The 17,316-nt window shown below is 40.3% G+C and overlaps 1 protein-coding gene across 1 annotated transcript in view; it reads left to right on the top strand.

Annotated features, from left to right (window-relative positions):
* The window catches only part of TMEM117 (transmembrane protein 117), a 564,965-nt gene extending 548,336 nt beyond the window's left edge, over window positions 1-16,629 (top strand). Inside the window, exon 8 of the mRNA XM_060166509.1 lies at window positions 15,587-16,629. Within this exon, the coding sequence (XP_060022492.1) occupies window positions 15,587-15,609 (23 nt within the window). The 3' untranslated portion in view covers window positions 15,610-16,629. The remainder of the gene's footprint in view (window positions 1-15,586) is intronic.
* The last annotated feature ends 687 nt before the right edge of the window (window positions 16,630-17,316 follow it).

Genomic DNA, 17,316 nt, shown 5'->3' with positions numbered 1-17,316 from the left:
ATACTCAGTGGCTTTAGGATACAACAGCAGCTGAGCTGAGTTTTAAAAGTTCCGCAGGTGACTGTCTCACAAACATCAATTTGGGGACCATTCATATAATGCAGAATCCTCTCTGGCACTAAGGACCCTCTCTGACTCTTCCATGCCCAGAGGGTTCTGATCATCCATCCATGTTGAACTACTTACTACTTTCCTAATGAGCCACCGTACCGCTCAACTCTGCTATTGTCACAGTGTCTCCTGTTTGGAATTCCCTTTTCCACCATGACACCTAGGATTAACTCAACTATCATCTCTTTTAAGTCTTTCTTCCCCTTCCAAAGTGAAAATTACTGCCCGTCCATTGTATTCCTACATGACCTACCTTTTATCTATCAAAGCGTCTTTAACATTCTCTTCCTTTTAGGTTTGCATGTCTGTACCTCCTGTTCAATTATAAACTCCTTGATCTTGCATATAATGATAACGTGAGGTAAAATTTGATTGAATAATTATGTAGTGAAGCAATGTGCTTAGAACTGACTCATTTGTGTAGCATAATATTCTCAAATTCTCTGATCCCCTTGATGATAAATATTGTAGGGGAGTGAACTCTGCCAAACAAACCCTTTCAGTTAGGTAGGAGGCAGAGTCATTATTTACGTTTGATCTGGGGAGTGAGGGTACTCTAGAGAAACAGAACCAACAGAATATAGAGATATAGATATAAGAGCTACAGATATGTACATACAGATATGAAGATTTATCATGAGGAATTGGTTCAAAAGATAATAGAGGCAAAGAAGTCCCACAGCTGCTCTCTGCAAGCTGGAGACCCAGGAAAGTGGTGACGTAATTCAGTGTGAGTCTGAAGGCCTGAGAACCAACGGAGCTGATGCTACAAATCTCAGTCTGAGGACAGGAGAAGATGAAATGAGACATTCCAGCTCAATCAGTAAAGCAAGGAAGGAGGGACAGATTCCTCCCTCCTCTGCCCTTCCATTCTCTTCAGGCCGTCAGTGGATTGGATGATACCGAATCACGCTGGGGAGGGCAATCTACTGAGTCCACCAACTCAAGGGCTTATACCCTCTGGATACACTCCTACAGACACACCCAGATACAATATTTAACCTGAGCATCCCAGGCCCCCTCAACTTGACACATAAAGTTAACCAAAATCTAATTGAAAGGGAGCGTCACAGTTGAGCCAAAAAATGTGTACAAACTCTTCCTCAAGTAAAGGAGGCTCAAGATGGGAGCTAAGAACCAAACCAGGACAAAGCATGAGCGAAGAGAAACAAATCAGAGCGGCAACTGGAAGTCTATGTTCTAATCCTGAGACAGAGGTTCTAGATCCTCACCTGATGGGTCAGCTGCTTCTACTACAGATTAGCACGGGTGAGGTTACTGTGATATTGGGTAGGCAGTGACATGATGACTGACTGTGTATCCTGAGACGCTGTCTCTTAGAAGAAAGGAAATACACTACTTCATTCTATGTAACTTTGTGAGCAGTTCATAGCTCTCTGCAGACCCAAAGCACTCAGGGAATCCAGGGGCAGGGCACCACAGAGTGAAGAGAGATGATGGAACAGTTTGCGGGATTTTACGTGTTGTTCTCTGGAAGCCAAAATTGGAAAAGAAACACAAGTCAGGAGCTCTGAAACTCAGATGAACTGTGATTATAGCAGTACTCCTATACCTTGTATCTCAGAATTCCTTAGAAGCCATTTACATATTGAAAACATCAATTATTCCTCCCATTTGAAATACGTAGTCCTTGTAATCGACGGCTTTGAGTCAATGTTCAGAATTATTCATGAAAGAGTTATATTTTAATGGCCTTTGGTGAGAACCAGCAGCAGCATCCATTAATTTGATTGGTTTTGTATGGGCTGGAAGAGAAAACTGACACACAGCGCTAACTGAAGCAATAGGGTGGGGTCTGAGTGTGAGTGTCCCAGCCAGCCTCTCCAGCCTGAGATCCAGCAGAATGATGGCTGTGGTGGAGAGCAAAATGTCAGGGAGGAGACGCCTCATGTCCTCTCCTTCTGCCTCCTTGGCATTTTATCATCAGTCACCTCTTAGTTCCAGGTAGTGGATGTACGCTGTATCCTACTCCACTCCACCACCAGCCTCACTCCTTGATGTCCTTTCTAAAGGACAGAGCAGAGAAGTGTTTTTCTAAAACCCAAGGGCTTACATATGTGTCACGGCCCAACCTGAAAAAACAGGGTAATGAGTCTGCGCGTTGAGGAAAACAAGAGTCAGGGCCAAGGGTTTCATTTCCCTGCATGGTTCATCCATTTGAAAAGGCCGAGGAGCAGCCGTCCAAAAAGGCAGAAAATGCTCTGTATCCGAGGGATCCAGTGAGGGGGAGGGGTGGCAGCAGACACTGCTGAATCTGTCACGGTGTGGTCATGGTTCCAGAGTAATCTGTCCAGCTTGATGCAGGAAGCATTCCTGGGAGAGGTCCAAGGAGGGGCACAGGGATGGCCCAGAGCTGGGAGATGGACAAGTTTGCAATTTCTGGGGCACTTGGCTTATATTTAAGTGGTGTGGGATTCAGGGAAGGATACCAGTAGAGCTGGAAGGCAGACAAGAGACCAGGCTGTGTTTTAGCCCTGCCCACCAGACACACCGAGTAGGAGGGGGAAAAGAAATATCTTAATGCCCACCGCACTCCAAACAGGAGCTGACTTATGAGAACAGACCTCACTGCTAAGGATGGCTCTTCAGGGACACTGAGAAATGTTGGTAGGAGTCACACAGTGACTGAACAAAGCTGAATCCACAGATATAAGGACGTTCTTGTGAAATCAAAAACAAAAAACAAAAGCCAGAGAATAATGCCAGGCTGAGGCAGAAAAGATTGCATTAGCTTTTACAACAGGCTACCTTCAAAAAAAAACCCAGAAGTAATGGTAGTGCTTCTTGTTAAGCCTGATTAAGTTATTATTTGTGTAACCGTGTACTTACCGTATATTTCTCTCTCTCTCTCTCTCTCTAGTTGTTTTTAAGGCTCACTCCTGTATCTCTAGCTCCTCTCTCAGGTGGGAGAGGTGGGTGGCGCAGATCATGCTTAGGCCCTCTTGACCAAGTTGAGGACTTTGCATGTTTTTCTCAAGATAATGGGAAACCTCTAAAGAATTTTACGTAGGAAATAATATCATTAGATATAGCATATTTTAAAAGATCACTCTGACAAAGAATGGATGTCAAGACCCCATCAGTACAATAAGATAATTAAATCAACCTAGCTTTGACTTTGCTGTCTTTAGGTCCCTTCTCCACAATTGGACAAATTACTCATCTCCTGCTTGTGTGAGGATGACACACCAAACAGGCCTTGTTTTAACTAGGATTCTTAGTTTGTGAGTTCACTGTCTGCAACAGGGAAATGGCAACAAATGTGGGTTGGAGCATCCAATTTAAAGACCCCAGAAGAGGCTCTTGTAACTTAGATCTTCATAAGGACTGAAAGATTACCTGCAAAGATTTCAGCTCATACAATGAAGTGAAATATATACTGTTCTTCAGAAAGTTAACCTAAGTCTAGAGATAGGAAAATAAAGAGGTAGATGTGTCTGGGTTTACATACACAGATAACATGCAAGTAGAAATGTAATCATTGTATCTCAGTTCTAGCTCTGGTCCACTCCTTAAAATAAAAAAAAAAAAAAAAAAAAAGCAACAGCAGCAAAAACACCAACAATGTCAATAAAAAGCCTCTTAATGACTTGTGATGAACATGGAGATGTGCTGCCCTACAAAGGACTTGCTGCCCAGCTGCAAGGGATGCTGTCAGCAGACACCTCTGACTGTCAGCTCCTCTGGTCAGCCTCAGCTGCAGAGCCACCCTGCCCAGGGCCACACCCTTCCTACAGCAACATAAATACATTATTTTCTATCTCAGTCAGAAAGGAGTATCAGAAGCCATTTGCATTCACATGGATCAAACAAAATATTTACTTACAGTGCTACCCATGGAGAACTCACCTGCCCTTAATAAAAACATCATCCAAAGAAATCTGGATCACCTAGACATCCTACAGAACTTCACACTGACTAACTTTATCAATGATATTATATCTATAGGGCCAAATGAGCAAAAGATGGCTAGCATACAGAAGGTCTTGGAAAGAGATATGATGGGTCCTGAGAAAATTCAGGGGCCTGACACATTCATAAAATTTTCAGGGGTCCAGTGGTTGAGAACATACTGAGATATCCTCCTCAAAATTAGTGTATCTTGCATGTCCTATCACAGAAAAAGAAGGAAAAGAGAATTGAAGAAGAATAAGAAGAGGAAGAAGGAGAAGAACACGGTGATGGAGGAGAAGGAAGAGAAGGAGAAGGAGAAGAAGAACACTGCCTAATGATGAGCTACATTTCACATATAGAAATATAGCCCCAGTTCACATACCAGGCAATGAGAAAGGCTTCTAGATTTAAGTGGATTTAAGCCTTGATCAGGAAAGGACTGAAGCAGGTTTAAGATGAGGGGCAAGCAACTCTGCCACCACTTGGACCATAAGATCTGCAGACCCTACAGTGTTGGTGGCGTCAGTGATGAATAAAGAGGCTGAGTGGAGTTTGTGCCATGCCCCACTGAAAGAGTCACAACATAGACCCCCGGGTTTCTGGAGCAAGGCCATGCCATCTGCAGCAGAGAATTATATGTGTAAAACAACTCCTGACATGGTATTAGGCCGTGGTAGAGATGGGACACCATCTGATCATACAGCTCCATTGCTTATGGTCCAGTGATAGGTTGGGTAGGCCCAGCAACAGTTCGTTGTAAGATGAAAGTGATACATCTGGTATCAAGCACAAGCAGGATGAGAGAGCACAAGTAAGGGGCGTAAGAAGGTAGGCCAGACCCCACCCCTCCCCACCATGGCATCTGCATATGAATTCCTCAAATTCATATACTGAAGCTTAATCCCCAATATGATGGCATTTGGAGGTGGGGACTCTGGGAGGCTATCAGATTTGGATGAGGTTTTGGGAGTAGAGACCCCATGGTGGGATATGTGCTTTTATAAGGAGATAAAGAGCCCAGAGTGGAATCTCTCTACCACGTGAGGATCTTACAAGAAGACAGCTGTCTATGAACCTGGAAGACGGTCCTTACCAGACACCAAATCTGCTGGTACCTTGATCTCGGACTTCTCAGCCTCCAGAAGTGTAAGAAGTAAATGTCTGTTGTTTAAGCCATTCAGTCTATGATATTTTTGTTATAGCAGCCTGAACTGACTAAGACAGCATCCATATCTATCATAATAGCATACTTCTCTCATCTCTTGTATGGACATAGGACAGATCCCAAATGACCAAGTAATAGGAAAAAACCCAAGCTTGGTTTATGGATGGCTTGACTTGGTATATGAGAGTCAGCTAAATATGAACAGCAAATCTAATATGGCTCATTCAGGGGTGACCTTGAAAGACATGGGAAAGAGAAATTCTTCCCAATGGGCAGTGCTGTGGTTGGTTTATCTGGTCACATACTTTGTGTGGAAGAAAAAAGTAACCCAAGGTTGGAATATATATGAACTTACAGGTTGTGGCATGAGGCCTGGCAGGCTAGTCAGGGGTTGTGGAGGCATATGAAAAGACATAAAGAGAGGGATCACAAAGTGTGAAGGTCTTTGTATCATATGTTAATGCTCACAAGAAAGCATTCACCATGAAAAAGGAATTAAACTACAAAATAGAAAAAATGACTCAACAGTTGATGTCAGCCTCTACCACTGGACACCCCAGGTGAAAAAAATATATATGACGTATTCTGCCTTTGCTTTCTAATCTTGCATTTGTGCATTTTGGGCAATTGCTGGGGCTGAGTCGTCACGGCAAAAAAATTAACAAGGGGTAAACTAGATAAAACTAGATAAAAATTAACAAGGGATAAACTAGGCAAGCTGGATGGGCAGCCTCTACAGGAAGAAACCAGAGCTGCCCACTGAAAACCTATCATGTTGTGAGAGATGTTTTGTCTGTCATAATCCAGAGAGATTTTTCAGCAAAATCAGTTACTTTGTGCTCATTAAAACAGCAAAACAGTATGTCAGCCTGACCCTCTCCACCATCTTTCTGTGAGCCTTGGGGCTGTCCAGAAGCGATGGGGAGACCTGCCTGTCCTGACAGCTGATTAGAATACTTCAGCGAGACGCTGCTATGAATAGGAATTCTTAAATAAGTGCAGTAAGCTCTTTCATCATTCTGCCTGGGTACTCAAAGACTAAGGATATTGAGATGCTTTTTAAGAGAGTACGTTAATTAGGCAATATTGGATCAGATGTCTTCTTGCATCCAAAGAACATGTTTATTCCAGCATCTTGAGATCAAAAAGCAAAATATAGAAGACTGGCAAAGAAACAAAGACAGATACACAGATGCAGTCCTGTTTTTACTGCACTAAAATAATATCACCCTTATTGAGCAGATGCAGAAATATCCGATAATCCACAACAGGTGGGAATTCACTTATTCTAGAACCATAAAGGCTGATGTGGCAGGGGATGGATATTCATTACCAGGTGATTAGGCAAGCTGTCTCTGTAAGTACATCTTCCAGTGTGGGCATCAGAAGAAAAGACAAGCAGTGCTCCCATGGGAGCCAAATCTGATATTGAATTGTCTCCCTAGGTAGAGGAGGGAGACCCCACCATGGCATGCTTTCTGAGGTTTTCTTCTCCAAGTAGTGTGTTATGGAGCTTTAATTTTGTTTTGCAAAACAAATTTCCACACCAAGATAGTGGTCACTACACTAAAACCAAGTAGATTAGCGTAAGTATTTTGTACACCCCCAAAATCTCTAAACACAAAGCTTGTGTAAGCATGCATGCATGTGCGTGCGCACACACACACACACACACACACACACATACACTCACAAAGTGAACCATTTCAGCACCTGTGATGAGATGATGATTTGTATTTTCTGAGTATGCAATGTTTCATTGGAAAGATAGTAACAAATTAAATGTAATGATATTCCTTCATGAGCTGCTCCATGAAACCTGTCTGGTTGATGGGATTATTGGCCCCTTCATAGCAAAAAGCGTGTCTTATAAAGCTTTCTATCTTAAATAGCATCTTCAATAAATACATATTGAATGGATGAATAAATGAATGAATGAATGAATAAATGAATAGATGAATGTATGAATGGAAGGATGGATGAATACAATGTATGTGGTGTGAGAGCTTTACATAATATATGATTTTATCCCTTTCATTTTCATAACTAATCTCTTAAAACTTGTTTGCCCAAATTATCCAGAATCCAGTAACACCTCCCTGAAGTGTTCTCACTTCAACTGTTAACCCCAGGTCACTCAGCCCATCTGCATTTGAGAGATATGCCAAGTCTGCTAGTCCATTATCATTACTGATCCTTATTGCCATATGTGGTTGCTGTTGGAAATTGGTCCCTTTTAGTCACAGGGGTTGATTCACACTGCTGAGATGACTCTCTTAAGAATTTATACCCTTTAAAAGGGATAGGATCAAGAGGAATCCCCCCCCCGCACCCCCGCTTTAAGTTCCCAAAATGAAGCTCTTTAGTTTATTTATCCTCAGTGTATGGCCATTTTTTCATACAGAGCACAATGCAATGGACAGGATGCTGGGTCCTGAGAGTCCTTTGGCTTCGGTATCATGATGCATTGAAAGTAGCCCTGCCCACAAAGCATTTTTAAACTTGGTGTTGAGCCTAGACCCTCCCTTCCTATATGGTGCACACTCCTTTGGGGCCCTTGATGTTCCTTCTTGCCAGATAACTAACTGAAAGCATGGGAATCCGTTATAGAGTTGCTGATAATATTGAACCTCAAGGAGGTGATGCAGGTCTCTCTTCCTCCCAGAAGGCTTCTGGGTCCCATATTTACTCTCCTCTACATACCAAGAGGGAATCCCCTTGTCCATGACCAATGCCCTACTCCTTCTTCCTCAAGGGAAATCAGCCTTACCTTTACGTAACTAAGAACTACTCAACAGCCTATGACCTAAACACAGAAGAGCTGCCACAGGGTAAATTGTTGGGTCTACCCAACAAAGGAAAAAACAACAGGGCCATGGCAAAGGACCACAGCTGCTACAACAGTTTTGAGTTCAGTCTCACCCAACACTGCACTGCAGTGAAGACAGTAACATGTGTTGAATCCCTTACTGTGAGCCAGGCCTTTTGTTAAGCACTTCACACTCATTAGCTCACTTGATCCCCACATAATCTCTGTGATAGACACAGTCATTATCTCCTTTTTTACAGATTAAGAAACTGAGGCTAAGAGAAGTTCAGAAACATGGATAAAGTTGCAGAACTAGTACAGCCAGATTCAAATTTATAGACATATAAGTAATCTATAGATATATAGTTATGGTAGGGGAGCAAAGCTTTCTACCCTAAATTATCTCTTTGGCTTGCAGAGTATTTTGAGATGAAAACACTAGGAAGGCCCAAAAGACTTAAGGAAGAAACTTTGGCCTAACCCTTAACTGCCTGAAAGAATTTAGATAGAGGGCCTGTCCCAGAATAGAGCTATCACCAGAGATATCTGCAAAGAATATAGGCTAGTTTTGGTGGAGGAAACTCTAGGCAGGGCCTAGAGATCAGAGTCTACTCTGTGTCCCATTGTCTCTGCCTGGCCCAGCAAACGTTTGCTTTTCCATCTCCTTGTGAATTGCCTCCCTCCACTTTGAGGTCTCAAACCACTACCCCTAACAAACATCCTCTTTTGTCTTTAGCTGAAGGTGGTATTTAAGGTGAGGGCTTTGGCCATTTTGGTGAGTTACTCAATTTTCCTGGGTCTCTCCCATGTACATATGTTATTAAACTTTTGTTTGATTTTCTCCTGTTAACCTGTCTCATGTCAATTTCATTCTATGATCAGCCAGAAGAACCTAGAAGGGTAGAGGAAAATTCCTTCCTCCCCAACAATATGTATAGCCCTGCTCTGTGCTTACACCCAGACTTCATACCAGTAGTATGATGGGAAGACAGCAGGAGGCATGGAGGGAGAGATCAAAGAGATTCTTCCAGTAGAGGTCAGCTCATTTTGTCTTTTTGCCTGTGCCGTTGTGGTCCCTTGCCACGGCCCTACAAACAGAATTTATTTTTCATGCCCTCCCTGTAACATCTTGTAGAATTAAGGTGGGGAAGTCTCAGTATCACTGAATCAAATTGGATTACAAACATATTGTATGCTTCATTTTCTGCAGCATTCTGTGAGAATTAACACACAAAATTCCTACATGTTGGAATGTGTCATTTCTTTGTCCAGTTTTTGCTATGATATGATCTTTCTTTTTTACTCCTTTGGAAAACCAGTTTTCTCAAATGCAGATCCCAAGAAAAAATGCTAGTGGAAAACTGCTTTTAGCTTTTGCTGTATACTTCTATTGGCAGAGGATTTTACATGGTGCCAAAGAAAAGCAAAGAATAAATAAATTTGAAAAGAGATTGTTTTTAATGATCAAACATCCACCTATTATGCACAGCTATATATTTTTTTAAATGTCAGGATTTACATAAGCAAATTATTTTTCCTTCCTTAAAATCATTCCTCTTCTTGTATTCCAGATCTTGCTGTTATAATATGTAAAATTTACTTCAAAGTTCTTCAACATAGGGTGATACAAATGTGTGCATGTTTGTGTAAACTATGTTCTAGGCAGTAAGTGGTCTTGAAGGAAATCTCATTTCTAGGGGGGTTAGTATGATGAATGCCAGAAATGAGCTCTCATTGGTGAAATTAATATTTAAGTGATGAGGCTATTTTAATGATACTTCTCATTTTTGGATGAACGCAGAATAAGAACCTGGCAAATCCGGCGAATTGTACTCTTAGTTCACTCAAGACTTAATCCCTAGAGGACCCGTGGGGGTCCAGCCACTGGATCAGAAAATCCCTGTTTCCTGATAATTACTAGAAAAGTGACCACATTCTGCCTCTAAAGTATTGTTCAATCTGTCTCAGGTGAAACTTTCATGCAAGTTGCATTATCACCTAAGAGCACAGAGAGATGGAGTGTCAATAAGATTACAAGACAGTTTGTATGCACTGTTTCATGCCTATTTAGAAAATAATAAATGTCTAAGGGGGAGGCAGAATTTTGTCTAAGAACCTGCTTTCATTATGAAATGCTGCCCTTAACGCATAATAGGTAATCTTCATCATCTCAGATTTTAGAGACTGTATTTATCTATGAAAGCATCTAAGAGGGGTGCATCACCCAATCAATTTAAGACTGTTTGCATTTGGTTATTGTTATCATTCATCTACTTACACAAGCCAGAAACCTCAGCATCAACTTTGATATTACTCAATTTTTAAAAAAATAAATTGAAACTAGCAGCAAATCTAAACCTTTCCAATATACTTCAAATACTTTCTCTACCTCCACGGCTACCATGCAGACTACCTATTTATCATCTATCACATGAATTACTGCCACCTGTCTTTCTTCTTGATCTGCCCTTTCACATTTCTACCATAATATTTCAGTGTCACCCATTGTTCAGAAACCTTCAATAATTCCCCTCCCTCTTTTCCTTTTATAAGAATAAAACAGAATTTCTTACATTGGAATTTAAGGACTGTCACCAGTTTACTTTCTGGTTTCATCTCCTCCTCCCAATTCTCGCACAGTTGCCACACACCCGCCGGTCATTGCCAAGGTCCTTGCTATTGCTCCTGGGGTTCCCTCTGCCTAGAACACACACCTTTCCTTCTTTACCTTTCAAAGCTTAAATGTAAATTTCACCTCCTCCACTAATCTTTCCTGATCCCCTTACTCAGAAGTGATCTTTCCTGCTTCTAGTACTACATGTATGTAAGTTTGATAAGCATCATAATTAGTCATTTTATTCTGACCCCCTACTAAATCTGAGTGTTTTAAAGACATGGATCACACCTTCATGTTCTTTATAGCACAGTAATAGTATATACCCACTTGATACCTTTGAATTGCATGCAGTGCATTCAAACTCAGTTTAACTTAGTGGTTTCTTAAATGTTTAATCTAAGAGCAGTGGCATTCAAATTTAAGTGAATATAAAAACTATGGTTGTGATGGTGGAACAGGAGGACGAGGGAATTATATTTTCAGATTCTACAGCCCAAACCCCAAGATCCTGACTCAGGATCTAGAACACGCACTTTTAAACTCATAGCCCAAGTAATTCTGAAGCAGATGATTCCAGGATCACATCCTGATATATGAGTGGGTGGCAGGGAATGAACTAGGAAATACTAATGTGGGTCCAGGGAGAAGGACTCACTGGCACTGAGAAAGGAAGCCTGGAGAGCTAGCTGGCAGAATGCCATTCTCTCTGGGTTCTCTGTCTCCATATTGCACCAATAAACCCAAATTGATGTTGTAGGATTTCACTGAAGAGTAAAGTGATCTGTGGCAACATTCTTTGTGTTGAATTACTCTTAAAGGCCACCTGCAGGCATACATCAGTGTTGACTATTTCCTTATTTTGAACAGAGCATACCGGAAGTCATTTAACAGACTTTGGTATTTCAGTCAGGAAGTGGCGCGGGGGCTGGGGGGTGGGGTTGGTAGAAGGAAAGTCTAATAGAATCCCATCATTGTAGGCTGAAACAATTTGTAACCAATCAGTAGTAGTTCTTCTGTAATCATTAATCCAAGTGCTTAAGCTCAATTGTATTATAATAAATAAATGAAAAAATTAGCAGTTGATCATTTAAAAGGATAAGTAAAACAGTTCTGGTCTCAGCTGCAACATGTAAAGAACTTGGAGGTTCCCATCTTTACACCATGAAAAAGTTGAACTAACTAAAAATCAATGTTTCTTAGACTCGCCAGAGAAATTGAGGTCACAGGGGCGAACTGCTACCCTGAAAGTTGGAAAGACAGGTGAACGCAGAGAATCACAGCCAAACACAGCTGACATCAGCTTATCTGGATTAGAAGCTACTGGAGCCCAAAACTGATAAGTATACTTAAATGATAATTTTGATGAGTGGCTAGAGACTGAGTGCAGACTAGCTTGAGAGTAAGAACTGTTGGGGGCCCAGTCTTTGGGGGCGCCCACACACTTCCTTGTAATCCCCAGGTTCTCATGCTGAACAGCCAAGAAAAAAATTCACCAATTTCTTGCAGGGAGAGGGCAAAATAAATCATTTTGAGAAATATCCATTCTTTATAACAAAAGCCCAATCTCTAAGAGAAACAATTTTGCCAGACCCTCATCCACCTGAGGGAAGAGCAATTATCCAACTCCAGTTCCTTCTAGCTCTCCCATCTCACCTATGGAGAGATAAAAGCAAGTTTAGAACCTCTGTAAAAGTCACAGCCCAGGGACACAGACCCACTAAAAGACTGAGATTCAATCATAAAATTGTAGAACGTTTCTCATCCCCGCCAAACCCTACCATCACATCAACAGGGCTTCAGTATAATAATAGTGGATAACAGCTGAAAGAGCTGCAAGATAGAAATTCTATTTAAGAAGCAGTTCTTTGGGAAACCCAAGATGAGAAGATATACAAACAAGGACATTAAAGGAAACTGAAGCCTCTGTCACCTACAACTACAATAAATATTAAACATGGCCCAAGTCCCAGTCAGATTAACATAAAACCTCACACTAGTTCCTATTATCCTATGCATATCCAGCTTTCAACAAAATATTACAAGGCATGTTATGAGGCAAGAATAAAACACAGTCTAAGGAGAAAAAGCAAGCATAATAACTAGATTCAGAGATGGCATAGATTTTAGAATGATCAGTTAGGGAATATACACACTATGATTAATATACCAAGGTCTCTAATGAAAAAGTAGACAACATAGAAGAACAGATATGTACTGTAAACAGAGAGATGAAAGATATAATAAAATAAACAGAAAATGCTAAAGATTAAAAACTGTAATTAAAATGAAGAATGCCTTGGTGGGCTTATCAATAGACTAAACACAGCCAAGGAAGTGGACTTGAAGATATGTCACTAGAAACTTTCTAACTGAAATGCAAAGAGAGAAAAAAAAAGAATAAAAATTCAAGAACTAGAACATCTAGAACTGTGGGATAATTTCAAAAGGTATAACATTTCTGTAATTGAAATACCAGAAGGAGAAGAAAGAGAAAACAACACAGAAGAAGTATTAATATTTATAATGTCTGAGAATTTTCCAAAATCAGTAACAGACACTAAACTACAGGTAAAGGAAGTTTAGAGAATACCAAGCATGATTAATACTAAATAATCAATACATAGGCATGTCACATTCAAACGGCCGAAAAAACCAAAGAAAAAGAGAAAACTGTAAAATGAAGGCAGAGAAAAAAATTATGTCTTACCCAAAAAGGAGTAAGGATAGAAGTTACATTGGACTTCTTGTCAGAAACCATGCAAGCAAGAAGCTAGTGAAATATTTAAGAGCTGAAAGAAAAAAATCAACTTAGAATTCTCTACTCAGTAAAATTATCATTCAAAAAAGGAAACATAAAGACTATTGTAAACAAAATAAATTAATTAACTTTAAAAAAAAAGAAAAAAGCTTCATTAAGCTCTGAGACAGGCCTGGGCCTTCCGGGAACAGAGTATTTAAACAGCTTTTATTTAGAGAGAGTAACTTGATTTTCTGTTTTAGATATAAACAAATAAAAGAAAATCCCTACATTTCACTCACCTAGTAAAACCACCTCCCTTGTCTCCGTTGCTAAAATGACATTAATTTTTATTTTAGTAACAAAGGGCACAGGCATCACATTGCTTTTTTTGTAGTGATGAGATGTTGGGCAAGTAAGTTAACTTATTTGTGGCTTGGTTCCCTCATCTACAATAGGTACAATGATAACACCTACCTTACAGGGACTTTTGAGGATTTATAAGTCAATATAAGCAATGAGTGCAACCATTCTGATTATTATCCATGAGGAACGGAAATCAATCAATCTACCCAGGGTTGATTATGCAAATGAATTTTTAACTTATATGTATACTACTCAGACCAATTCATTTTGTCCCTCATTTTCCAGCAATTCTCTTTGTATTAGTGATGCCTAATTCTACATTTCTAAGATCTCGCTCCTTAACTTTAGATTTAAATATGTAAATACCTGCCAAATGTATACACTTAGTCACCAAAGACATTGTACATTTACTGTATCTAAGACTTTCCCACAGGCCTTCCTATTATATTGATAATTTACTTAAAATTTTACTTCATAAACAGTGTGGAGTATTTTTAAGTTTTAAACAATTATACAAGTTAATTTCATGCTACACCCCCAGGGGGGTTTAGTTAGTATTACAAGTACCCCAACAGAAATCAAGCTCCGAGGGTTTTTACTAAATATTTGAATTACCATTATCAAAATCTAAGACCCTCGAGTAAGTAATTAGCCTAAGTGCTATTAGAACCTTAAAAAAAAATTATTAAAGATATGAATGTGTTCAAGAAAAATGACTGGCTATGTTCTACAGTCTTCATTTGCACAAACATGGAGTAAGAACACGACAAGAGCCTGAGGCTAACATGCCAGTGGTGGGGCAACCCCCCACTCCACACAGAACTTTGTAACCCAACCAGGCCAGAAGCCTGGCTGCCCCTTTTCTCAGAAAGTTCTGGAATCACTTCTCCTAAGCCTTTTCCGCAAGGTGCTTAGTCAGGTGGTTTGTGCAGAGTGTGGCACTGTTTTTGTGACTTCTGGCTAAGCACATTTGGGCTTTTAGTAGAACTTGGCCTAAGACTGGCTTTCACAGTGGCACACCATCTAGTAGCAAGGTTGTGGGGAAGAGAAAGCTTAGACCCCACCTACCTCTGCTCCACCAGAGGCTACCATATTTACCAAATAAGCTGATGTCTTCTGATCTGCCAAATTGGCTTTAGAACAGTTTGCATCTATTTTTTATTTGTTAACTGGCCCTACAGTTCACCCAGATGCTCAAGTCTTGAAGGTAGAAGTTATCCTAGATTACTTGCTTTCCCTAACTTCACCCATTCAATCAGTCCACATACCTAGTCTCTACATCCATACGTTTCTTCAACTACATCCTTGATAAATGTGCCGTAATTCAGACCCTCCCTCTTATTCCTGGAACTCTAGAAACATTTTTTAACTCTTCCTCCCTCTCATCTTGCCATACCTTCTAACACACGCCCCATTGCAGCCACTCCAACATACTCAAAGTCTAACCGTTTTCCTTATTCCACTGCCTTACATCAGCTTTCCTGGTTGGCCTCTATAATCACCTGAGCCAATCCGAGTAATAAACATGTATTGCAATATATTGCAACTACGTTGTTACATGGTCTTCTGTCCCCTAGACTGAGGGTTTTGTGGTTTGGGGGGTTTTTTTGAAGGTAGGGGCAGTGTCACCCTTGTAGCGTAAGCCCTGAACACAGTATCCACCGTACTCTAGTTGCTCTTCGAAGTCTCATTTTCATCTACCAACCCCTTCTACCTCCCCTCTAAATCACATCCCCTTTCCTTTTCAAAGAGCATTCAGAGAAAGAAAAAAAAAAAAAGGAAGATATTTATCAGCCTGAACATTTTCTGACATCGAACTGATACCGCTTTAACCAAAAATAACTAGACGTTTGTCACCTTTTCTAGTTGCCTTGATGATGCTGCGGTGAAAGAGGTACAGCTCCTCAGACCTGGCCCTGGACAGCTGGCAGGAGGAAATTGCTTACCAAGGTACAACAACTCATGCTTATGTTAAAATCTTCAGCTAATGTCGTTCAGGAAGAGAAGGTTTCTGATGAATTTCTGCTGCCCAATTCATGCACAGAGAAATAAAGAACAGCAGCCAGTGTAATTAGCAAGCAGATCTTCCAGCAACAGGATTTACACCTGGACATAAACATGTTCACTGAGGTTGGGATGAACATTTGCTAAGGTAAACGCTTTTTGAAAAATTGTAAAGCTAATGATCTTGCACTGACAGCATAACCTTGAGCTTATTGCCAAATAGAATGCCAAGTGTAAACACTTAATGAAAGAAAGCAAGGAATGATAATGGTCCTTCTTGTGACCCCCAGATAAGTGACACTTTGAGTGCTTTTGAGGTCAGTGGAAACACTTTCCTACTTGCTGGTAATTTTTTTTGGCAGTTTTATGTACTTTTTGATCTGACTTGATATGGCTGAGAAGCACTTCCTCAGTCAGTGCAAGATGCAATAATTGCTTTTCTTCCTCTGATATCTTATCCCCAGAAGTAGAAATAATCAGCCCTGAACTGCAGTAGAGGCCAGTTATTATTTTGAAATATTGGTGAAGGCCATAGGTAAGGCTATGGTTAAGGCTCATTCTGTGGATTAGGGACATTTCTGGATTTTATCATGTGTGAGGGTCAGGAACGGGAACCACGTGAAGGTAGTAGAACACACAATAAACTTCCTATCATTGGAGGTTCCAGTAACCAAACCTCTCTTAACCAGAAGAACAGCATAATGAAAGAAACACAGAGTATAGAATGAAAGGACTTGGGAATTAATTCTGTTGTCCAACCTCAAATAAGCTAGACAACTACTCTGAACTCCCAGTTGCCTTATCTCAAGAAAAGGTGGATAGTAATTTAGATATTATAAGATAGTTAGAGAATAAAATGAAATAATAATATATGTGAAGCTGACTTGTATGGTACCTAGAACAAAGAGGTCAATAAATATTACTGGGTAAGTGTGAAATAATAATAAGTATTCATCCATTCTTTAAATTAAACGATATCCATATTATAATATTTTTCTTTCTTTCTTTTTGCCTCTCCAACATCCCATTTCTTCCCCACATTGGGAACTGCCCATCTGCATATATGTGATGAAGTGCCCACTTTGATTATTACAGAAGCTGAAATAGGAGATATGCCCTCTACTTACTTCCAGAAAACCAGTAACAGGCACATCATCCTACTAAATATTTGTTTATTTATCATATTTATCGTTACTGTCTGCACTTTCTTCAATACCATAAGCTTCATAAGGGAGAGCACTTTTATATATTTTGTTTGTGAGTATATCCCCAGCACATGGAATGCAACTTGACACGCAAAAAAGACCTCAGTGGATTTGATGCTTCTGTCTATAATATTGAGTTATGAACAAATAACGCAGAAATTAAGGGAGTTAAAATTTATTCCAGCTGGTGGACCATAGAAGTCAAGGTGTTTGGTGGAGGTACTCAACAGAGATTATGTCCGCAGAACCACTACACTAGCAGAGGAAGAGTCATGCTAGAACCCACCTGCCTTTCAGCTTCCAAAGACCTCTGGGTTCCTGCCTGTTCTCAAATCCTGCTTTAGCAGACTCTCCCAAGTCTTGTGAGCTACTCAATATCCTTTCTAT

The sequence above is a fragment of the Lagenorhynchus albirostris genome, chromosome 11 (assembly GCF_949774975.1).
Source record: "Lagenorhynchus albirostris chromosome 11, mLagAlb1.1, whole genome shotgun sequence".
Taxonomy (NCBI): domain Eukaryota; kingdom Metazoa; phylum Chordata; class Mammalia; order Artiodactyla; family Delphinidae; genus Lagenorhynchus; species Lagenorhynchus albirostris.
Note: the sequence above shows the minus strand (reverse complement) of the source record. Positions and strands in the feature narration are given on the sequence as shown.